General features: G+C 42.6%; 1 protein-coding gene across 3 annotated transcripts in view; it reads left to right on the forward strand.

Annotated features, from left to right (window-relative positions):
* Positions 1-7,350: 7,350 nt before the first annotated feature.
* The window catches only part of AIG1 (androgen induced 1), a 129,961-nt gene continuing 112,178 nt past the window's right edge, over positions 7,351-25,133 (forward strand). For 2 of the 3 annotated variants that reach the window (XM_074168014.1, XM_074168015.1), the window contains exon 1: positions 7,544-7,684. In XM_074168014.1, the coding sequence (XP_074024115.1) occupies positions 7,544-7,684 (141 nt within the window). Of the gene's footprint in view, positions 7,685-25,133 lie in introns of all 3 variants that reach the window. The other variant, XM_074168013.1, reaches the window with a different exon arrangement.

Consider the following 25,133-nt stretch of genomic DNA (forward strand, 5'->3'; position numbering starts at 1 on the left):
AATTAGCTAGAACAACAGCTTCCAGCTGGTGATGGAGAGAGCCTGGTTACTGCTGTATTGTCTGGCAGTTACTAAAGAGCCAGAAGCGTGGCGTTCTGCTGAGAGTCACTCCTACCAAGACAGGAAGAGTTGGCAACGATAAGCATCTCCTGCAGGGGGTTTAGCAGATGACAGCAGGCACCTCCAGGTTTGCTTGGCAGCCCGAACGCAATACAAGCTTCTGCAAAGTCATCAAAGCCAAACTAGTTAAAAAAACTGGCTATGCCAAATCTCTGAGATGGGTATTTGGTTACTATCGTCCTTGCTACCCAGTGTTGCCTCTCTGCTACTGAATGACGTGCCCTCTGTATTCTGGCTGTTGTATTAGATGCTTATTGCTGCTCACCCTTGATCAGTTAAACCTTGCTGCAGCTGAACCAGAACATTATTCACCCATTCACGACAGAAGATACTTAACATTTACTCTATTTTCCAGTGCTGCCCATTAGTCGTTACAGAAAAGAATCTGTTTGTTTAAGAAAATACAGTATTTTTGGTATCTCAGGTTTCCTCAGAAGCCCAAGATGTAACTGGTTGAAGTATAATTACATATTTATAATTTTAAAATAAATGAAAAAAATAGATCTTGCTGAGATGAACTTTCAGTTAGGACATGAGACAGGAAGTTTTACTAGTCCAGTTTTATGGATGAGAATTCGGGGTAGAGAAAGGGGGCAGACAAATAATTCTACAACTTTTGATCAGTGATTTAGAGGTTGAGACTTGTTCCAATTCAACTCCTAAACTACAGATACTAAGTCTCCAGCACAGATTAACAATCATATAGCTCTTTTACGTAGGGGATTTAAAACACCAGAGAGCTGATTTACCAAGACAATCTATAAAGTTGAGGCAAACTTGGTGAGTTATACATCAGTTGCATAAGTAGCTCCTCAACAGAACTGCTGAGGTTGGAAGGGACCTCCTGAGATCATCTAGTTGATCTCCCTGGCTCAAGCAGGGTCAGCTACTGCAGGTCGCCCAGGACCATGTCCCAGTCAGGCTTTGAGTATCTCCGCAGATAATCCTGTTCCCATGCTCAACCATCCTGACAGTAAAAAACATTTTCTTATGTTTAGATGGAATTTCACGTGTTTCAAAGGTACCTGGTAACAATTGTTAAGCTGGGACTGTCTTCTATCAAGAGGGTCTAAGAGAAGGCAGATGCTCAGTAAGCAGTTACACGCAGGGTTAAACTTTCTGGCTTTATAATTACTTGTGGAAATTTTGTTAATCTTCTTTTGCACATTCTTATTGAATAAGGAGCCGACTCACATTTCCCCATGGCAAGCAGTTCTGCTTTTTTACTATTCACTGATATTCCTAAACAATACTGCGTGTCCAGCCTGTTCAAGAATTTGATGGTAGGCAGATGTAGTGTAAGGGGTAAACTCTTAAAACAGGACGGCGGGTAAATTATAACTGTGCACTGCACGTACCTAACCCATTTTCCAAAGGCTACATCCCTCTGAGATCGCATGCTGCAGCAGAACGTTTGCTCAGGTTTACATGGGGACACATCTGTGGGCTGGTAGAATACTCCTGGTCACTATTGCTCTTCGGCACCTCAAGAGGCCTGTTATCTGCTTTCCCTTCCTGCTCTGATTGATGTAATTAGCAGAAAGCATATGAAGTTAGGATATAACATCCTTACCGCGAAACAGCTTTGTTGCACACAATATATTTGATCCAAATGTGAAGGAGAGTTAATCTGCTTACACAGTCCCCACTTCACTTACATATTCAGAACTCACTTCACTTACATATTCAGAACTCCTGATTTGGACAATAAGGCCTTTTTCTTTATAAAATCATCCCTTTGGGAAATTCAATCTTAATAGGGAGGCAGAATGCAGCAAATTTTATCTGTTCATTTCTTCTTTATAGCAAGAAAGCTCACGGTCTTTGAGGATAAAGCAAAATTTAACTTGTAGAGAGGATGAACGAATTTCCAGCTGCCTCAAACTCTGTTCCACTTGTCTCCTGGTCTCCCCTGCTCCAGTTCCATTTCCCATTGTTAAATATATACAGACACATATAGTAGAATACCCAGTACTATGTATGCCCAAATAGTAACTTCACTGTAATTCTTAAACCTAAACTTGAAACTAAATTGGCAATAATCAGTCATCATACAAACAAGTAGCTGTAGAAGTCTTACTAAACACACTGCTTTTCATACGTGGTATAAATGCGGTCTTTTCAATTTTTTTTAACCTTTTTTGATCCAGCCTTCAATTTTTTTCATTTATATCTCTTCAAAGTAAATGAAGAAATAAAAACTTGCCTAAACTATTAGTAGTATTACCAATGGGCTCAGTTACAGCATATAACTGTTTCTACCAAAGATTCTGAGTTCAATCCTCCTCTGATATGTAGGGCACTTATTACCCAAGTGATAATTCATCCGACTGAAGAGCTATATATTAAATATATACATATCAACTGAGAACATTTCTAAAAACTCTTCTCTTTGGCACAGGCAAGCTTTTTTCCCACTAATTTCCTGTTGATTTTTAACTTGCAATGTTTCAATAACTTCGCTTCTGTCCATCGCGAGAAAGCTTAATTTTTGCATGTCTGCTTATGTGGGAGTCACACTCCCACACACACTTACCTTGGCACAGATTGCACGCTCTGCCTCAACTATTAGAAATAGCAGTATCAGGTGCACCGCCACAAACACATTGTGATGAGGCAGTATCACCAATCTCCTATGAGTTCAAGCACGCATTATTATGCTTATTATTATTACTTTGGAGGCAAGCGCTTGTGGCATAATTTCTTGTAAACAACTCATTTGCATTTAAAGCAATTGCTTAAGAAAAGGCATCTCACAGGCCTCAAAACATCTCTCAGTATCTCACCAATATTCACCAATATCTTTGAAATTCACAAAATACAATGCTGTTCAGAAATTCAAATGTTGCTCCTTTAAAAAAGAAAAAAAACCCAACAACCAAACCAAAGCAAAAACAAAATGCCACAATCAAAAAACCCCGCTTATCTCATCTGCTAGCCTGCAGAGAAAAGATTAAAACCTGGACTCCAAGATGTTACACTTTATTCTGTCAAAGTGCCAAGTAGCAAAAACATCACACTACTCATTTTATATTAACAGTTGGATGAGAAATCCACCTTTTTAGTTCTGTTTTCCACTCAGTTCTCTGGTAGAATTTTAGGCAACTTTCTTCCCCCCCTGTAGTAGACAGCATTTATTAACATCTCCCATCCCAGACATACCAGTGATTTGGACTCTCTCTCCTTTCTAAACCCGCTTCTTATCTCTGTGAATGACAAGTATGACCCATGTAAAACTCCCACTTTCAAACAAACTTACAATATGTGACTTAGGAAAATTCAGCTGAGGCTTTTCACAACTTACATACAAACAAATATTTAAATATAGGACCTGAAAAATCACAGGCGAGCACGGAACATCTTCTTTTACATATTTAGTCTACCTTATTATGATTTATGCATTTAATCAAGCAACTGATTTTACGAAGTACCAAAAAGTTGCATTCGTATAGCAATATAAAGGGAAAATTAGTAAACTTCTCATTTTTGCTTTGCTGAAAAAAAAATTAAGACCAAATCCAAAGGAAAATAAAATCCACTGCAACTCCATTTCAACCAGAGTCACAAAAGACTTTGCTGCTTGTCTCTAAATAGACAAGGAGTATAAAGTCCACAGTAGCACATAACGGCTAATGGCAGCCTACAATCTAATTAGCCCTTATTATAATACCGTCCAGAGATTCAACAGATACTTCTTTAGAAAGGACACAGGCACAAAGAACCCACCCACAAAGGAGTTAAGTTTCCTTTCAAAGGTCTAGAAATTTGTAATAAAGAAGAGTCTTTGACCAGGAAGAACCTTGGCTGAGCCTGGCATGTTAGTTAGCCTGCCTTGAGATTTTCTTGACTGAAAGGAAAAAAAAGGGGGGAAAAAGGGGGGTTTATACATTCTGCTTCATTTAGATTTTCACCTTTGTTTACAAGGCTGAGTGAAGTTTTCCTTTGTATGAGATTAGGATTTTCTGTGAGTTTTGGTGAGATTTCTATGGAAGACCAGAGAGTAGAACTGAAGAGCATACAAATGCGGCTCCAAAAAGTCTGGGTAGTTTTCCTCTTTTTTTAAGTTTTGAGGATGCTGTTACTCTGGAGGATGTTTAAATGCATGTGACTAAAAGGCAAACTGAGAAAGGCCGTTATCAAGTTATATCCAGTGAGTATTAATGTCTGTGGTGCTGTATTAGGGACACAGAGGTGACCCAAGTTGCTGTACATCACAGGAGGAGGGAAAGTAGGGGACAAATTGCCTAAGGCTTAGACAGCCCCAAAATTTTCCTATCAGAGGCTGATCACAAGACATAGGGCAGTGTATGGGTATGTAATGTATGCTGGAGAGCAGCTCTGAGGAAAAAGACCTGGGACTCCTGGTGGACAACAGGATGACCATGAGCCAGCAATATGCCCTTGTGGCCAAGAAGGCCAATGGCATCCTCGGGTGCATCAAGAAGAGTGTGGCCAGCAGGTCGAGGGAGGTCATCTTCCCCCTCTACTCGGCCCTGGTGAGGCCACATCTGGAGTACTGTGTCCAGTTCTGGGCTCCACAGTTCAAGAAGGACAGGGAACTGCTGGAGAGGGTACAGCAGAGGGCTACAAAGATGATGAGGGGCCTAGAACATCTCTCTTATGAGGAAAGCCTGAGGGATTTGTGTCTTTTTAGTCTGCAGAAGAGAAGACTGAGGGGGGATCTGATCAATGCCTATAAATACTTAAAGGGTGGGTGGCAAGAGGATGGGGTCAGTCTTTTTTCAGTGATGCCCAGTGACAGGAAAAGAGGTAATGGGCACAAACTTGAACATCAGAAGTTCTATCCAAACATGAGGAGGAACTTCTTTACTTTGCAGGTGGCAGAGCACTGGAAGAGGCTGCCCAGAGAGGTGGTGGAGTCTCCGTCTCTGGAGACATTCAAAACCCTCCTGGACAAGTTCCTGTGCAACCTGCTCTAGGTGGGCCTGCTTTGTCAGGGGGGTTGGACTAGATGATCTCCAGAGGTCCCTTCCAAGCCCAGATCATTCTGTGATTCTGTAATCATCAGTCATGCTGTGGGCTCCACACAGAGTAACCTCCCTTTGAGCAAATTACTTTGAGAGCTCACAAAGCTCAAGTCCAGCAAGACCTGTGCACTAAGGTTGCCTCTACAGGAGCACTATAGTTCAAATGAAGAGTAAATGCCTCAATCATCTGGACTTACACTGAGCTTTGGTTTATAACCTGACACAGTTTCAGAAAGCAAGCTGGATTCCTTTTGAATAAAACCAGACCAGAAGATGTGCTCCAGGGGTTCACTTAATACACTCCAGCCACTAATGAATATTCAGTCCACAGCTCCAGATAAGAACTAGTCTGAAGTGAAACCTCCTGCAATACATACAGTACAGACATCAGGTCCTCAGCGGCAATTGTGCTGCTCTGCAGACCCACTTGTATTAGGGCGCACCGCTAACGTTATTAGTCTGGTCTCCCCTTGTGTTGCAGACATTGGTCTGGTCTCCTGTCGTGTTGCAGACCACCATATTTCACCCACAGACCTCCTACACTGAACCTGGAGACTTCAGTGAGACCAAACCCCTTCAGCCAGTAAGACTGAAATACGTGCCACAGACAACAGAAGGGTCTGATTGCCCAATGGACTTGCTGGGGCTGTGAATCCAGTTAAGATAAGGTAAAATAACCTAAAGGATCCAGTGAGAAATTGACGCCATGTGCTTCTAGGGGATTCTTTGTCCATGCCTGACATGCAATTCCTCTGCAGAAGCAGAGATCTTAAACTGTGCTAATTTCATCTAGGCTAGCTGCCAGCATGTGTACTCTTAAACAGCCCTTCAGTTTTGCAGAACTTGAGCACAGTGGATACCAGATTAAGAGGCTTTGACTCTACGTAATGGAATAAAAGTAGGGAACACATTGCACAGTCATTGACGACCATTGACGACGAAACATTCACGACGACCTTCTGGTCCCTGGGCAGGTATTACCAAGGGGTTAGTTACAACCAGGAACACTGTGTGGCCACCATCAGGTCCACCACTAAGAAAGTATCCTTATAATAGTACTCCACCGGATGTTTTAATCCAGGGATAATGCAGTCCCTGCGGTTGCAGGTATTACAAAGAGCACTTCTACCAACTGGAGTAGAAGTGGTTGGGGTCTGGAGAACAAGACTTATGAGGAGCAGCTGAGGGAGCTGGGGTTGTTCAGCCTGGAGAAAAGGAGGCTGAGGGGAGACCTTATTGCTCTCTACAACTACCTGAAAGGAGGGTGTAGCCAGTGGGGGTCGGTCTCTTCTCCCAAGTAACAGGTGATAGAACAACAGGAAATGGCCTCAAGCTGCGCCAGGGGAGGTTCAGATTGGATATTAGGAAAAATTTTTACTCTGAAAGGGTTGGCAAGCATTGGAATGGGCTGCCCAGGGAAGTGGTTGAGGCACCATCCCTGGAGGTATTTAAAAGACGGGTAGACATGGTGCTTAGAGATACGGTTTACTGATGGTTTTTGTCAGTGTTAGGCTGATGGTTGGATTCGATGATCTCAAAGGTCCCTTCCCACCCAGGCAATTCTATGATTCTTCTATGATTCTGCATGTGGGAACTCCGAGGCCTTGACCAGGCCTCAGAAACACACACGACGTGACGACTGGTCTCCACTCCGGGACAGCTCTATGGACACCATAAGCCCAACAGAGGAGTGGCAGTGCAGCTCATGCCCTATACCTGGAGACCCCGGTTTAGCTCGGCAGCACCTCTCACCCTCACGACCTCCCGCCGGGCTGGTGACACCTGTGCCAACCGCTGCATATGGCTCAGGCCGTGGCGATGGCCGGGCCCTGCGCCCCGCTGGCCCTGGTACGGCCGGCCCGGTGCTTTCAAGGAGGCGGGTAGGCGCAGCAGCGTTTCACCAGGCACCGATTAAAACCCGTAATTGCTGACGCAGTGTATTTTTATTTTTCCTTTGCTTGAAAACGCGGGCAACCAGGCTCTGCGAATAACTCGCTGCCCATGCGCGCACCCGTGCCCTCCCGGGCAGCCCCGGCCCCGCACCTGCCAGACGCCGAGGCGGCGGGAGGGGGAGGCCATACCCCTCCGCTCCCTCAGGAACGGCCCGGCCTCCTCCCGCCCGCCCCGGCCGCGGAGCTGCGGTTGGGGAGAGCGGCCCTTCCGCCGGCCAAGCCGCTGCCAGCAGCGCCGGCAACGGCCGCCGCCAACCGCCCCTCCAACCCCGCCTGCCCCGCTCCGCTCCGCTCCGCCCCGGCCGGGGCTGAGTGAAGGCGGCGGCGGGGGCGCTCGCAGTCCCGCCCGCACGGCCGCGCACACACACACAGACGCACACACACACAAACACACACACACACACACACACACGGAAGTGCACCCCGGGCTGGCTCCCAGCCGGCCGCTGCCGCCGCCGAGGCCGCCCCGGCGTTGCGTGCAACATGGCGCTGGTGCCCTGCCAGGTGCTGCGCGCCGCCATCCTCCTGTCCTATTGCTCCATCCTGTGCAATTACAAGGCCATTGACATGCCCGCGCATCAGACCTATGGAGGCAGCTGGAAATTTCTGACCTTCATAGACCTGGTAAGTGCCCACCCCACCCCCGGCCCCCGTGGCCCGCTCCCCCCCCCCCCCCCCTTCCCTCAGGCTGCCCACCGTTGAACGGCCGCGGCCCCGCGCGGGAGCCCCCGGAGGCGGCGGCCCAACCTCGACGGCAGCGCCATGAGGTGACCTTAAAAGCGGGGACGGCGACATGTTGTGACTGCGGGGCCGGCCGTGAGAGAGGAGCCAGCCGGAGACCGCGGCAGCCCAGCCGGGTGGTTCGAACGGAGGAAGAGCCGGACAAAGCCTGAGGGGCCGCTGCCTGAGGGCGGCCGCGGGGAAGGTGCGCCTGGCGCCCTGTCAGCGCCGTGCTGGTGCCTTTTGTCGCCTTTTTTAATGGCTGACAGTAAACACCAGAACCCGCTGGCCCCATCATTTGGCTCCTGTGTGCTGTCAAAATAGAAAACATGTCTTGCTGCCTTGGGCCCATGTGAGGAACCCATCTCTGGCAGGTGCAAGGGTGTGAGAGTGACACTGAAGATGTTGGGCAGCACAACTTGCCGGATCCAGTTAGTTTTGGTTGCAAATCCATAAACGAGCCTAAGAAACAAAAGATGTTTTCACTTCACTTTTCTTCGTAAGGGTCCAGATCTGGAACAGTTAGGAGCCTGCTGGGAAACACCAGGTGCTGGTCAAGGGCTTTTTTTGCACTGCACTTACTAGCCTTGGCGGCCTCCTGAAGAGTGTTCCCCTAGTGCAGGTGGGAGGAGAGAGGGCAGGAGGAAGAGAGGAGATGGGAGGAGAAAGTTCCTTTCTGGTTCAGAAATGTGACAGCCAACTTACACCAAGTGCCTAGATCAGAATAGGTTGGTGGGGTTTTTTTCACTTTGAATCCACAGTGCAAACAGACGAGAAATTTTGCAGTTCCTATTGAGTTATAGAGAAGTCCCAAAGTGCAAATATTTCAGTGCTTCCTGATAATAAAATCTCTCTCATAGCCTCATTGTACGTTCACAAGTATTTCTGCTATTGCCTGCACACTCCACATGCAGTCAGTAGGTTGAGTTTGGTAGTTCGAAGACTGAACTCAAACATGTAACCGACCAGGTCAAGCATGCAAATTTCTGTATCAGGATTAAGCTAAGGTTCACTGAGGTCCATATTTTATTTTGAGAGAAGCACCTGCTGTATTTTGCATTTAGCAGGATAACTTTTGTGTTGGATGTCAAAAATTGGCTGGATCTATGAGGATCCACAGCCATAACTAGTGCTTTTAGTACAATTGTAAAAAGGCATCTTAAGGCCTGGTGTTTTTTCTGAAAGGCAAACTAGAACCTAAATATTTTTTTTTTTCCCTTTTGGGCTTCTGGACAGTACTGTCAGTAATATTAATTGATAGAAGTTAGTGTCAAGTCCCCATAAGTTAGAGGGGAGCTTTAACTTTGGTGACAGTTGAATTGGAAGTGAACCAACTAAAGCTAAAAGCCAATCATCGTGTCTTTCAGTCTCCTTCACCTTTTCCTATGTTCTCCTAGCCCTGACAGTTGCTTGAGGATTAAGTGAACTAAGGCTGTCACACAGTGAAAATAACATTTGACAGTACATGATATTAATCATTTCCCAAAAATTACAGCCTGCTGTCTGTGGCAAGTTCGTGTGGACTTTCCCACCGAAACACGCACATGGGTCAGGCTAGTTCTGTCATGGCCCAAAAGGTCAAGGTAAATACGTAATGCTTTCTAAAATGTCTAGAACAGTTATCAAGTGCAGCTAGTCATTTCTGTCCTTTAGCTAGTAGTTGTCTTGTGTTTTTCATAGTTAGGTCCAATAGTTGAGAAAAGGTTAGCAATTCCTTACAGTCTTCAGTCCTTCCAGATAACACACCAGTTCAATGACTTGAACACTTTTCTCGGTGACCAGCCAGCACATAGACCTCTACACTTATTGACAATATTTACTTATGTCCAGATGGCTCTGATAGCATCTTATTTAAGCAAATCTGTCTTTGTGTCTCCTGGGATGACTGGGAGACTAGAAAAAAACAAAGCATTTTAGATTCCTGAGGAGGATACCAGGAGGCATGTTGGAGAATGCTAGGCACATTTCCGAAATACTGTATATTGACTAAGTCTTGAAAAGCTCTTCCATAAGTTTCATTTTCCTCAACCATGTGCAGTATTCCTGTGTCAGTCACATTCAAAGGCTGTCTAGACAAAATATCATCAATGCCAGAGTCTTGGCAGACGTGTGTTCTTGCTACAGATTGTACCTCCACAAGCAAAGATTTCATCTTTGACATCACAGAAGCACGTAGAAGTTCTTTCTGTTTCCAGAAACTGCTACCAGTTCTTGAGAAAAGTGGGTTTATAACTTGAATCTGAAAAGTAATTTGGATTTTTTTTTTCATCTGTCTCTTTGTAAAGGGACATTCCAGTATCAGCATCAATAAATGTCTTGCAGATTTAGGTGGCTGGCTTTGCAGAGATGCTTTACAGATGATTTACAGTTATCTGCAGGTAATATAATTATGAATCAAATTATGAAAAACTAGTAGTTTGGATGCTAAAACACAAGACACAGTAGGTATTCTAAAAGTATGCATTAATCTGATTTACAGCCCTCACACTGTTTACAAAAGCTGAGCATTATGAGGAAGTTATTTAATACAGAGCTAAAGACTGTATGTCCCTGTCTGTCCATAATATTTTGGATTCATACCTAAGTAAGATTTTCTTGGATGCCAGTATTCATGCTTAATCTCTCCTGTCCTTGAAATAAGAAAGAAAATAAGTGCATCTGATGACTTATTTTAACTGTTGTCATTCTGATGATTGCCACCGTTTTTTTGCTGTTGTGAATGTGGTGGCCACATTCCCTAAAACACCTGTGTCAATAGGATAGTTCTCTAGTTTACGAAGCAATGACTGGCAGTGTGCTTTGCCATTACACTGGTGATAATCCTCACCGTTGCTGCTAACAATCATTTCTCCACTTCAGACTTTCTTCATGGTGTGTAGAGGTGGTAGATACTTACGCTGCTTATTCAGAAGATGGTAAAGATATCAGCCTGGTACCTGTGGATTCCAGAACACTTCAGAAATGAGAGCAGTATCATTTCTGCCGTTCAGAGACAGGGGAACTGAGGTACAAAGAGGTAAAGAGTTGCTGCCAAGATAAGTGAGTGGGCCCAGTAGATCAAATTATTGAGTTGAACATTCAGGCTAGTTGGAAGCTACAACATGTTGCTTTCATTTAGCCTCACAACACAAACCAAGCCCCAGAGTTAGTTTGTGTGAAACCGGCAAAGTGGATTCAGATGGGATATTTCAAGAGATGTGCCTAAAATTTCTTGTATAGCTGCCTTGGTTAGACTGCTGCTGGACTGCACTGTCCTGCACCACAACCCATAAATTCATCGTTGAGCCTCATAGTTGAAAATTAAGTTAGGGTGAAAATGATGCTGCTACAAAATGATTCTTTGCAACAAGTTTCTCAACTATGTGAGTCTCTCAGAAACCTTCCCGACTTCTGCCACTCTTTGTTCAGTTCTGTAAGTACTTGAAGTAGCTGAGTTAAAGATAATAGTACTTGAATTAAGGATAACTAGGTCATCCTGCGTACATTGCAGTCACACACCTGACTTTACAAAATACGCATTTGTTGAGGGATCCGTTGTACCAACTTGTCTAAGGTGGCAGGATCATTGCTGGTGCAGGTGCTTTGTTCTTCAGTTTCTCTTGGCTCTCTTACTGTCATTCTGAGAGGAGGCAAAAATAAATAGAATTTGTATTCTAGAATAAAGTGGAGCCTGTGGGTGCTGAAAGGAGACCAGTTCTACTTCTTGTGTTTGGGTGTAATAATTAGCAGAAAAGTAACTTAGAGTTAAAAGAAGTATATATCTCCTTAGTAAGGGGTGCCCTGGTCTAAATAGCTTCTAATTTTCATTGTGCAGTTTCTGTGAAAACATTATTCCTCAAAGAAGCTAGAGTAAACCAAGATACTATTGCACATTAACAAAATACTACTTGGTTGGTTTTTTTAAAGCTTAAGTTCTCTCTGATAGGCTAACAGGTAGTTATTGAGACAAAAAGCAAGGCTAGATTTTTGGAAGCAGTCTCAAGTGTTATTTTTTATTATTATTATTAGTGGTCCTATTTTGAATCGCAGAATATTAATGTGGGTATTCATACAACTTGATTCAGGGCAGCCAAAGCTAGAGAGGAATTGATTTTGCTCATATATAAATCTCCCTGGCCTTATACTTTTATTATTCTCTTGAAAGAAATAGCAGGATGGCTGTGTATGAACTTTTATATGTTGTCTGGCAGATTGAGTGCTACAAAAAACAGGTATAAGGTCTGTTCCCAGCATATTTTTTGCTAGTACATGTTGTATTCGTTTTGTGGAAAATGCATTTAGGTTTGGTTTGATTAAGTTTAAAAAAGTCATCAGAACTTAGTTTGTTTCTTGTCTTTGGAAAATTTCAGAGGGACATGTTAACAATAGGACTAAAAACTAGAGTTGGTAGTTTTGTCACTTACTATTTAATTAGTTATTAAATTATATGAGATACGATTACTAGACAACAAAAGAAGATAGCAGCTTAACAAAGCATAGCTAAAAATTATAGGTGATTTGTGCCCAATTTGGATTTAGTCATGCTGATAGGAAATAAAATGACCAGAAAATGTCAGAGGCCAGATGATTCAGAATTAAGGAATAATAAAACTGTGCTATTGGTGCGATATCTGAAGTTGAGTAAGTTTCATTGCTAACTGTATGGGTTAAACTTACCACGGCACAGAAGAAAAAAGTGAAAACACGTTTCACACTCCATGGAATATAACTATGACTCTTTTCCAGGATTTCCTTTAGTAAAATGAATTTCACCTTCTGCTTTCCTCTTTCATCATCTGTAAAGTTACCCTTATATTCAAGTGTTTTATGGCTTTTGGGTGAAAAGATTAGAGAAGTGTAAAATACTATTATGTATTATTCCCAGAGGTAATTAATCACCATGTCTAAATATCTCAGTGTTCTTACTATAACAAAGGATACAGTCAATGGAGTGTTTATCAGTTTACAGTCAAAGAAAAGAATTGCTTTTTGAAGAATAATGTTGCTTAATGTATTTGAGAGAAAAGGCAACAATATACATAAGGGAGCCTTTTAATAAGTGTGTGTTTTAGAGCTTTCTTTTTCCCTCTCAGGCTGTAAACATGTCAGAGAAATGGTTATGTATAGTGCCGTCGATGCGGCAATAAAAATGTAATAGTATCACCGTTTCTTATTCAGAGACCCATGTTTTCCATTTGCTTTTGGTAGCGTTATTACAAATTGAGTGGAATTTGAGCACCACATTGAAGAGTTCCATTTTCACGTTGCATTAGCATGTCTTTATTTTACAATTGGACTTAAATACGTTGAACATTTAATTTGGGAATTCTTAGGAACGTTATGGCTGTCTTGAAATATTTGTGTTGGCAGTAGGGTTGGCAGGGGAAAGGAGGAGAGTGGAAGGGAGGACAAATTGGGATCACTTACTATGATGATAGATTTAACTAATGTCAGTAATATTATTTTATAACTTGGAGTCTGTAAGTGATAGATAACAGTGCTACGTTTTAAACCAGTGTAAAGTCTGTAGACTTTTGCCAGAACACTTTCAAATGATGACAACTTCAGTTGAATGATTTTCTTTATGATTTTATTATAGTGGTAAGGATAACTCAGGTAATCTTGAGTTTTAACAATATTTTAACAATAATTTAACAATATTTTAACAATGGCAAAATTGTTAAATATTTTAATAATAATAATTATAACAACAACAATAGCAATAGTAGTAGTAGTAGTAATTATTTGCCATAATTTGTATGACAAAATTGTTAAATATTTTAAACAATTAGTTTAAAGAAGGACAACACATCTAGTGTTCTATGTTAGTATTCTATGCTGAAGTCAAAGTTGGGATTCTGAGTTGTTCTAATTTGTTTTGAGTATAAGTCTATAACAAATATTTAATCAATGTATTTTTGACCTTACGGATATATTTGTGTTATATAATATAATTTATATTAATGTAAGGCTAATGTAAGCTAATACAAGAAAAAATTTTGAGATAAACCTTCTTAAGCTGTAGTAAAGATCTATAGAACCTATCAAATAATCTTAACTAATATAGAAAATCGCAAATTTAGTATTTAAAATGAAAAAATATGGTTAATAAAAATCAAATTCCCTTTGAATCTTTGCAGTTACATCAACCTGAGGATGTACAAGGACTTGTAGGGTGGAAGTCCATGTGGGTAGTTACTTGTTTTGTCCTTAGGCTGAAAAAAAAAAAAAACTAAAAAGAAATTTGACCACTCTATCTGCAAATGGGGAAATTCGCAAACGATAAAAATCTGCTATTATTGGCATGATGGAAATTTTGAATGTGCCAGTATGCCACCATACAACAAAATACGAAGTTGTTTAAACCTATAAATGGGGGAAAAAAACCCTTTATGAAATTAAAAAACACTGTTACTCCACAGAAGTAATTAAGTAAGTAAGAAGTAAGCTGATTTGAACAAAGTAAAACCACAACAAAATGTAATAAAACAAAATTGAGAAGATAGGCGATTCTGCAGTGTATTAAACATGTTATAATGTAGATTGATTACAAGGGATCATGCCTGAACAAATCAATAAAAGAAAAATATCTCCGATTCCTTCCCTTACACACAGTCTTTTCTGTACTGCAGCTTTCTGTATCTAAGAATTGCAGTTGTCAGTGCCTGCCCATCCTAACGCAGTATTTAGAAAACATTTTTCTAATTGCGCTACTTTAATATAGAGTCTGATGTTGGGAGGAGCTCAGCATGAGCGGAGAATTCCTTGTCATTTGGGGTTTTAATTGCTAATGCAACTCCGCTCAGTCAATGTTAAAAAGATCACCACCAGGGACAGGTTTGTGTGTTTTCTGAGGAATTCAAGAGTGAAACAAGTGTTAACGTGTAATAAGCTCACATTGGACATTCCTGTATTTGAAACAAAAGTGGTGGTTTTGCTTGCAATACACACATGAAAGACAGAATCACAGAATCACAGAAGGATATGGGGTTGGAAGGGACCTCTGGAGATCATCTAGTCCAACCCCCTGCCAAAGCAGGTCCACCCAGAGCAGGTTGCACAGGAACGTGTCCAGGAGGGTTTTGAATGTCTCCAGAGACAGAGACTCTACCACCTCTCTGGGCAGCCTGTTCCAGTGCTCTGCCACCCTCAGAGGAAAGAAGTTCCTCCTCATGTTTGGATGGAACTTCTGATGTTCAAGTTTGTGCCCATTTCCTCTTTTCCTGTCACTGGGCACCACTGGCCCCATCCTCCTGACACCCACCGTTTAAGTATTTATAGGTGTTGATCAGATCCCCCCTCAGTCTTCTCTTCTCCAGACTGAAAAGACCCAAGTCCCTCAGCCTTTCCTCATCAGAGAGATGCTCCAGGCCCCTAATCATCTTTGTAGTCCTCTGCTGTACCCTCTCCAGCAGTTCCCTGTTCAAAGACATCAAATTCCTCTCTATGTAGGTTTTTTTCTTTTAAGGATCTGAATCTGAGGCCTGGTCTTCTCACCTTGTAAGTCCAGGTATATGAGTTAGAAACAAAAATGACAATACCTTGGCTTATTTTGAAGACCAAAGTGAAGCACCGACTCCTTGTTCCCTTTCTGAATGGGTGAATATGAAAAGCTTTCTTCCTTCTAAGAAATCTTTTTCAAATTTTGCCTTATTTGCCTGCATTTATTTGAATAACTGTGTTTTCTCCATACCATATTTTTGAAATCTCTGAATTTGTTGTTAGTCTTCAAAGCCTTACAGCATTTGTTCTGTTACTTTTACTATGTATGATCCAAGATTTTTTCAACTTGACATAGTTAAATTTGCTACCACTGAGAAAGCTGTGTTTAACTTTAGCGGATGGAAAAGTTAACCAAGGTCTGAAGAAAGAACAAAATCAGTTGGAAGGTGAAGTAAAACTTCCAGCCTTTTCAGAGAGGAAGAAACTAAAGTAAATTAAAATTTATAAGCATGTTTTGGTAAGACTTAAAAACAAGTCCCTCTCCCAATTAGAACTGTGATTAAGCATTTAGAGGATTTTCATCAGCAGTTTGCCAGTTACCTCAGGATATTTACACTCTCGTGGCATACAGTTGGCGTTGCTTGTGGGGTTTTTTTTGCAGTTTACTGTAAAATTTAGAGATTCTGTTGGTTGGAAACAGGTTAAGCTCATGTGAAATGCTAGGAAGAAAATCACAACCTGATTTTCATTTTTTATGAAGTCTCCTTCTGGCAACTTAGGTCTGTCCATGTGATTTTCCCTCGAGAGTTTGAAAGCAGCGTTTGAATGCCTCTACGTTGCATTCCTTGAACATCTTGTCTTGCCGCTGCCCTCTCAAGCATCCTGTTTGCAGCAGGATTTCCAAACAAATACTTGCCAAAGGGTGCAATTATGTAATAATTTCCACTTAGATCTGTGTGCGGCTGACATAGCTCTGGTATTTTTGCCGCTGTTGTCTGTCAGGTTAGTTGTTTCAAAGTGGTTGAGGACTCTCTACAGTATAGCTTAAAACAAATCTACTGTGGCTGGATTTTTACTAGCTGAATATTAGGTGTCCTGGTAAAGATGAACTAGAGTCGAATGGGCAGAAGAGCAGAACATCAAATCCTTTGTGAATTCCTTGCTAACTTGTAAAGCAAAGCGCAAAGGGCGATGGGGTTTGGCAATGAATTAGTTTAAGTGAAACAACTGAAGAGGGTGAATCTTACCTCTACAAATGCTGCTGGACACTTCAGACCATTTGACTTGGTTGTGCAGGGACTTAGCAAAGAGTTTCAGTTTTACTCTGTTAGGAATTGGTTGGTTCATTTTTGGGTTTGGGCAGTGCTGTCTGTATTTTTGTATTTTTTAAAACCTAGTTCTTCGTGTGCCTGAGGGTAGATTTACTTTTTTTTTTTAATCTTTCCCCTCTATTTGCATATATTTGATTGGGTGTCTTGAAGCCTTCTGGTCCTGGCAGCACATAAGTAACAAATTGTTATTTATTATTTATTATTTTTGCTAGTATTATTAGAATTCAGTCAGAGTGGGAGCTCCACATGCAGCGCACAGGTGGCATACGTTCCTAAATGTACTTGATCAGATGCAAAAGGAAGAGAAAGAAACTGCTGACTTTAAATGCTGCTAAATAAATTGATAAAATGCATGAATGCAAAAGGGATATTTTCTCTGTGAGATGCTTAATGAGCTCGTTTGTGGCTGAAGTGGTGGAAGCATTTCATATAGCTAATTTTCAGGCTGGATCCCAGTGTGATCCTGAGGCACGGCATTAGGGATCTTGGCCCTAGAGAAGATGCAGGTTGTTCACGGCTATTGCTCATGCAGGTTCAGCTCAGTAAAGGATCCAAGTGGAGAAGGTGGGAGAGAAAAGGAAGATCCAGTAGATGACAGCACTTTGTACCTGGGGTGTGTAGGTGAGAGCGTGCACCATGTTGATCAACCTTTTGTTGTGACAAACTGTTATTTAGATATTTGGCTGCCACGTATGAGGATAAAGTGGGGGAAAACAAGGGGTGGAGGAGATAGAAAGTGGCTGGTGCTTCTCGGCTAAAACAGCATGTGTTAGCTCCCTCAGACTTCCTCCCCTTCCTTGCCCTCTCCCTCATTTCTTCCTCCCACACACCCACACAACCCCCCCTACGCTGGTGGCATGGCACCACTTCCCTGCGCATCACTTGTGTGGCTTTAGCACGCTTCTGCTCAGCGGAAGGTGCTTGCGAAACTTTGTCCTTCGTTAGAAGCCATATGCACTGACAGATGCAGAAGTCCCCATTTGCTGTTCACTTAAGCTTATGAACAAATCGAAATTCCATGCTGTGAAAACTTTCTTGACCTGAGTTTACTTGTTATAGCTGCGTTCCAAGAACTGCAAATTTGCTTGTGCATTAGGCACAATTATCTGCATTCCTGTAGGTCCTGGGAAGTGTGTCCTAAGAATGCGTGAGTCACGAAGGAAAACTCTGCTCCGTGGACCTGCTGTGCAGCACTGAGGCTTAAAAGCATTTGGGGTGTTTGGAGGTGGATATGCATCTTTGTTTCCATGTCTTATATAGTAGTTATATAATGTTATGCTAGTAGTTATGCTGTTATTTACTGTTCATAAATACTGCTCATGAATTTACTGTTCATAAAAGCTACCCTGGTCTATAGTCTCTCCATAAACTGTGCACATCTAAGACGAAATTGGCCTGCTACTACTGAAGTCAGTTTAGGTGACCAGTTAATGAACCATGGATAGAAGATTACAGTGGTTTGAGGTACCGGATGCTGTTAAGTTTTTGAGTGTCAAAGAGCTCTAGCTAACAAGAGAGAGCAGACGGCTTTCGGGTCAGCTGTCTCATGACCTACAATGGCTAGAAAGGGATATTCCTGTATTTATTAAGAAGCTAATGATGTTTCTAATTCTAACATATGATTATAGAAGATTAGTATTCAAATCTCCTTGAATCACTGCCAGTATAATTTCAGAAGCCAAACACCTCTGAATTTCCAGAGATTATAGTCATACCCATTTCAGGTTGTTTTATTTTGTTTTTCTCATGGTTTGGGGCAGAAGCAAAATGATATTGCCAAGTTAAGTCAAAGCTGGTTTGTTTCCCATTAATTATTAGAGCGAGTTAAAATTATGAGATGCATTTTATGAGGATGTTTTTGAGAAAAGAGTGGAGGGGCTTCTTTTTAACTTGGGGATTTGAGCCAGTAGGATCTGAACTTCTTTATTTCAAAATACAATTTATAGCCAAAACATGAATGTCTTTGAGGGTGTGCAAGAGATGATTCTGTTCATTCGCTGCTGGCTGTGTGAATGAAAGTGCTACCACTTTGCCCTGATCCATTCATGCCCCTTATTACCCAGTCAGGCTCCTCAGTTACAGGTTCCTGTTAGCTAGCACTGTATTTTCTGCCCTTTTTTCCTTATAGGAACCCATCTGTGCAATATTGCTTTCCCCATTCCTTCTAATCTCTTCTTACCCAGCACAGTCTCCTTGATATTTCAGCTCTGTATCCCAGTTCCGATTGCGCATCCCGTCCTCTTCCAGAAGCCTGTGTTTTCCTGTCTGGTGCTGCTTTTCTTTTCCCCACGATACTCCTCATACTCTTTTCCCACCATTCACACATACTGTCTTTTCTCCTAGTGCATTCACTGTCTTAAATTGTCTTCTGCATCCTCACCCTGTTCTTCCCAAATACCAGACCTACTCAGTGTCATTCCCTTTACTTTTTAAAGCACCTTGGGTAGACCCAAAAAAATGAAGAATCAGTCATCTTCCATCAAAAAAGCTTCATTTTAGTGTGGTGATAGCCTTAAAGAAACCACTTTTGAAATGATGTTACATAAGGCTCTTAGCTTCGCTTTCTGTTTTTGAACGCGTTTTTAAGCATCCTGGTTACAGGAAAAAAACTCCCCTAAACGTTAAACATAATGGATCATGATCCTAATGTTTATTATGGTGTTAAAATGGCAGACCACCAAAAAGTGGTCTGCCATTCAATTTTTTATAATAAATTTTCCAATTTATAGGCAGGTCCTTGATAGAAATTGATGTTTAAGTTGAAAACTCAAAATAATGTATGGAACCAGCAATTGGTATTTATTCAAACATTTCCCATCTGTTCTTTTTTTTGCAATTTATATATTTTAAATGACATGCTGAAATTATTTAAATTGTATTTACTAATAAAAAAAACTTATAATAATCATTGTGAGGCTTGAAATCTACTGCATTCAGTGAGATGAACAAAAATATTTTTAAAAATTGCATAGCTTGTCGGCTATTACTGTGATGAATAGAATAAGCTTGCTTTTTTTTTTTTCATGGGAACATATAGAAGTACTTATTCCTTGTTTGTGTGGGTGGATTGGGAGTGCATGCAGACACACTTGTTGCAATTTAGAGGTAGGGGAAGAGAGAAATCTGCATTTCACAGCGGTAACTTTCTACTGAAAGCTACATGGAAGCATACTCGTTCTTCTTAGGGTTTGTCTTGTAGAGAAGAGCCTGCTACGGCTCTGTGTGCAACCAGTAGCAGGGCCCAGAAGGCACATACAAAAACAGAAGCGTAAAATCAGGTTGCTAAAATGTAAGTCAATACAAATAAAATTCTGACTGGACTGGGTGGTTTAGATTCAAGAATGTCTTTTTAAGATACGTCAGCCAAATAGTCAAATGATGGCTGGAGCAAGGAGTGCTCAACATACGACCCACCGAGGGTCTATAGCCTGCCTGGTTATAAGCCTTCCTGTGCTCATCACAGGGGTCAGCTGTGGGCTGGTGCGGTGTTCTCATGGGACCGTTTTGGTCTCAATCTGACCCTACCGTGGGCTTTGATCTGTGTGGCATGTCATAGGAACCCATGCTGACAACTGGCTTGTGACAAAATATTACATAAAGTCTATGGATGGTGCAGACGCCTTGATCTACAGAGATATTTTGGCATTACATCTGGGAGCTAATGGAAAGGTATTCTCCTTGATTTATCCAAAATAATTCTGCTTAGTTTGCATAGGAGTTATAGAATCATAATCGTCTAGATTGGAAGGGACCTTTCAGATCATTGAGTCCAACCATCAACCTAACACTGACAAAAACCATGGCAAAACCATGTCCCTCAGCACCACGACTACCCATCTTTTAAATACCTCTACGGATGGTGATTCCACCACTTCCCTGGGCAGCCCATTCCAATGCTTAATAACCCTTTCAGTGAAGAAATTTTTCCTAATATCCAATCCAAACCTCCCCTGGTGCAACTTGAGACCATTTCCTCTTGTCCTGTCGCCTGTTACTTGGGAGAAGAAACTGACCCCCCCTGGCTACACCCTCCTTTCAGGCAGTTGTAGAGAGCGGTAAGGTCTCTCCTCAGTCTTCTCCAGGCTGAGGGGAGAGGCTGAGGACAGACTTCATGTTCTGGGTGATACTCAGCATCCACATCATACTACTTGTAAGATATATGAGAGTTTTCAGCAGCTGGCAAGATAAGACCCTAAAGTATTCAAGGGGGGTGTGTGTGTGTGGTTTTTTGCCTTTTTTTTTTTTTTTTAATGTCTATTCTGTTGTGATTGTAAATTTAGAAATTATTAATGTGTTCCAGATGGGAAGAAAAAGTCAATGCCATAATTTCTTGTGGGGAAAAAAAAAGATTTAGAAAAAGTATTTCAAATTCATGGCTTCAGTGCAGTTGGACTGACCAAGTGAAAACAAAACATTTGATTGTCTTCATTAAGATTCTTGGACAAAACTACATTACAAAGGAATCAGCCGTTGCAGTGAGAAATTGTTATTCAGAAATATTTTGCCAGCTGTATTAATTGAAAACTTGTTTTATTTTGCTTTAGCAAGGGCAAGACCAATGTCACAAAAGCAACATAATACTGGAAGTTGTGACTTACTCATAAATGTTACTCTTATTCCATAGGAATTATACCTGTGCTGTGTGAGATAGTGAAAGCAAACTTGAATCTGAAATATAAAAGTGAAAGTCAGGTGCAGATGTGATAACAATTCAAATCCAGAGAACAACTATTTAATAACCTTTAGTTTGTTTTTTTTAGATTAGGTATTAAGCCCTGATTGCAGGGGTTGATAAGTATTTTGAAGAAGTAACCAAATAATAATAATATGGTACAAGCAAACCCACTTTTGGCCAATCTTTCCCTCTTATACCTGGTATTTTGCCTGTCTTGGGTCCTGTGCTCGATGAATGTGACTACACAGTGTTTGCCAGGCAAAGAAGTGCAGTTGTGGAGGTGAACCTGTTTTATGAGGTGCTTATTTGCACGGTGTGCCTGAATCTCGGTGGTGTATTTTCAGAGAAGGTCTCTTCGGCTGGGTTGTGGTGCAGGCAGCCCTGAGCCTTCATTCTGAACCACTCCAGCGTCTTCTGTACCTTTCAGGGACCTGGCCTCGAGTGAATCTATCTTGTGTGAGAGAAGACATATCCTTGATATTCAGAATTCCATAGAGTAAACCGACCTTTTTAAAGGACTCTTTTTAAGCCAGGTAGATGGGAATTCAGCGTTATGAATGAGACCTGGAATAGCCCCATCTTTTATTAATATAATGTCTCCTGATTTACTGCAGGAAGCCACTGAAATGATTAAGTGTACCAGCAGTCTGCATAAAATGCCTGGGTGACCTCCAAAGCACTATGACAGATATCAAAGAAAAATTTTAAAACCCGTATGATCAGCTTAAGGAAAATTAAGGCCATATCTCCGTTTTCTGGAAATGCTGTTAAAGTAGGAAGACAGGTGGTGGCTGCAGAGTGGCAGAACATTAAGGCCACAGCTCTTTCCATGTGACCTAAAATGGAGTTTGCTTTGCAGTTTTCCTCCTTGGTGGTCTTCCCAAAAGAAAGCATAGGTAAATAGTATGAACAGCTAAGAAGTGCCTATTCCGAGCAGCCAATCTTGTCCGTTCTCTTTATGAATACTTATTTTTGTACCATCTCTTTTCTTCTTGATCTTCCAAGAAAGAAGCAATGCACATGTAGATGGAGATTTTCTTATTTCTCTTTAGGACAAAATTTTAAAATCCTGGAAGCAAGTATCTTACTAAGAGTAAAATGGCTTTGTCATGCCATTGCACCTTTTGTTACAAGACCTGAAAGCACTTGGGAAATAGTAGCTAACTCTGCCCTGCAACATCTCTGCAGAGAGGCATGGTTTAAACCAAATGCAAGTCCAGCATGCAAGACACTGGAATTGGCTGGATATATAGTCATTAAGGAATTACCTTAGTTGCGTAACCTGTATGTTAAAACATCTCAGGTGTCCAGGAGGTGATTTGTGGGACAGAGGCTGCCCACAGATTACTCCTGTCCAGCCTTTGGGGTTTTTTGCAGGGTGGGGTGGGCTGGAGCTGAGACTGGCTATTCAGCATCACCTCCAGTCTGTCCCATCTCACCCGGTGACTCACGTGCTGCTGCTGCTGCTATCAGCAAAGAGATGGGAAGTGTGTGGACATTGCCATCAGGTGTGAATGAAGGCACCTACTACTCCTTGGTGGAGCAGGACCAACCTGACTCCACACTGGCTCCTGTTTTGGCCCCACCTTCTTCTGCTCTCCAAGATAAAATCATATCCTACCTTGGCCTCAGCCCTTCCCACTCTTGCAGCAAACATTGTCCTCAACCTGTGCCTAGCCAGTGGCTGCAGAGCAAGAGATGGGGGGAGGCAGAGTGCTTGTTTGCTTGGTGGATGTGGGAAGGTGCATTTGATGATACAGGAAGGGTGAGCTGAGTCCAGGCTGCTGATGAGGCAGAAAAGAGACACAGCTATTTAAATGGTAGAACGTAGGCTGCTGCCATGGGTGCTGAGTGGGTGGTTGCTGCAGCAGAGCATCGAGAGGGATGGCTGCAGCAGGGAAAGTTGACCTTCAGGAGAAAAAGAGGAGGCCCCAGACCAGAGGCCTGCTCCCATTTATGCTGAGTTTGGGGCATCCTCAGCCTGCAACAGCCGTGGGGATTATTGCCATATTTCTGGACAGAAGGAGGTGTACCTGCACTGTGTAGCACATGCGGCATAAATGAAGAATCTCTGGGAAATGTTGAACCTGCTGGGTGTATACTGTGAAGTTAATCCCTGTGTGAGCAGTAGGTGTTTATCCAGAAGAACCAGGCATTCGGCAGCCTGGACAAGGACCACAAATCCTCACATGCTGCTTGGAGACAGTTTCTAGCTGGAAAGAGGGGAAAAATGAATGTAGGGTAGCTCTTGTCTCACGGTGAACATGTAGGTTAGCATGGGGGCTTCCACCCACATGACCTACTTGTGGAACAGCTTCTTTTCTGAAATAAACAGTGTGATATTGTCCATGCCTGTTTGAGTAGGACGTGTATTTCTGTTGGCTGGAAGAAAGGAAGGTACAGTTGTCAAGCCCAGATGGTGGCTTTGAAATATGCATGATAGTGGCAGCTGTGTGTGGGAAGAATGACTTGAAGTGTGTTGAGGAGGAGGAGGCTTGTTTACTGCGCTCCTGTCTTTATGTAGCTGAGGAGTTGAATGGGGAGAGAAATGAGGAATGCGTTTTGTGTCCATCGATTATTGCTTCACTGTGCTGGGCAGTTTTTTCTCCAATATTCATTATTTGTTTGAAAATTCATAAAGCATTGGTGAGTTGCAGTGAAGGCAGATGGCAAAGAAGCATCATTGATATTTCTCCAGTCCTGGATCCTTGTGGATCGAGGCCCCATTTTCCTGAGCTGGACCCTTCTGCCTGAAAGCTGGGTCCTTCTCAAAAGCTGGGCTGAGGTGGCTGTGTGCATACTTTGGAGAGGAACACGTTGTTCTGGCAGCCTTCCCGATCCTGAATTTTGTGTGTGTGTCCTTATCTATTATTAGCCTGTTTTGTAGTCTGTGGTTATGTAAAGGCTTAAGCCCATGTACCACTGGCATTTGTGTGTTGGGGCCCTGTTTTGTTGCCACTGCCACCGCTGGTTGCCAGTGGTGCTCGAGGGGTGGCCCACAGGCACAACTTGGTTGAGGGACGCTTGTCGGCAGCTCGCCCTCTTCCTCCTGGAGGAGACTGGGGCAGTGGTGGGCAGATTGGTGAGGCCTCATAGAACTGTAGGGGTTGGAAGTGACCTCTGGAGATAATCTAGTCCAACCTTCCTGCCTAAGCAGGGTCACCCAGAGCAGGTTGGACAGGAACACATCCAGGAGGGTTTTGAGTATCTCCAGAGAAGGAGACTCCACCACCTCTCTGGGCAGCCTGTTCCAGTGCTCTGGCACCCTCAAAGTAAAGATATTTCTCCGCGTGTTCAGACAGAATTTCCTGTGTTCCAGCTTGTGCCCATTGCCCCTCGTCCTGTCACTGGGCACCACTGAGAAGAGTCTGGCCTCATCCTCCTGACACCCACCTTTTAGATATTTATAAGCATTGATGAGGTCCCCTCTCAGTCTTTCTCTTCTCCAGGCTAAACAGACCCAGGTCCCTCAGCCTTTCCTCATCAGAGAGATGCTCCATTCCCATGATCATCTTCGTAGCCCTCTGCTGGGCTCTCCAGTAATTCTCTGTCCTTCTTGAACTGGGAGGCCCAGAACCGGAGACAGTACTTCAGATGCAGCACGGTACTCCAGACTCGTGGCCAAGCCCTGCCTCCAGGCATCCTGCTGCTTGGTTCCTGGGTGCCTGCCTTCGCACCGGAGAGTGGGGCCAGGCTGCTGGCCTTCCTCTCCCCACTTGGAAAGGTTGCCGAGCTGTTGGAGCCTGTGAGGAGGTCCAGCTTTCCTAGCTGCAGAGGAAAAAAGGCAATAATAACCCTAGCCCAAAGGTTTTGATGTACATAAGAGAGAGTATGTGTGTATGTACTATATAAAAGAAAGGAGGATGTGGGACATGCAACAAAAAGTATTGTATCCATGTGGTGAAGTGGGACATGTGTCAATTTA

This window comes from Numenius arquata, chromosome 2 (genome assembly GCF_964106895.1).
Source record: "Numenius arquata chromosome 2, bNumArq3.hap1.1, whole genome shotgun sequence".
In the NCBI taxonomy this organism is placed as follows: Eukaryota; Metazoa; Chordata; class Aves; order Charadriiformes; family Scolopacidae; genus Numenius; species Numenius arquata.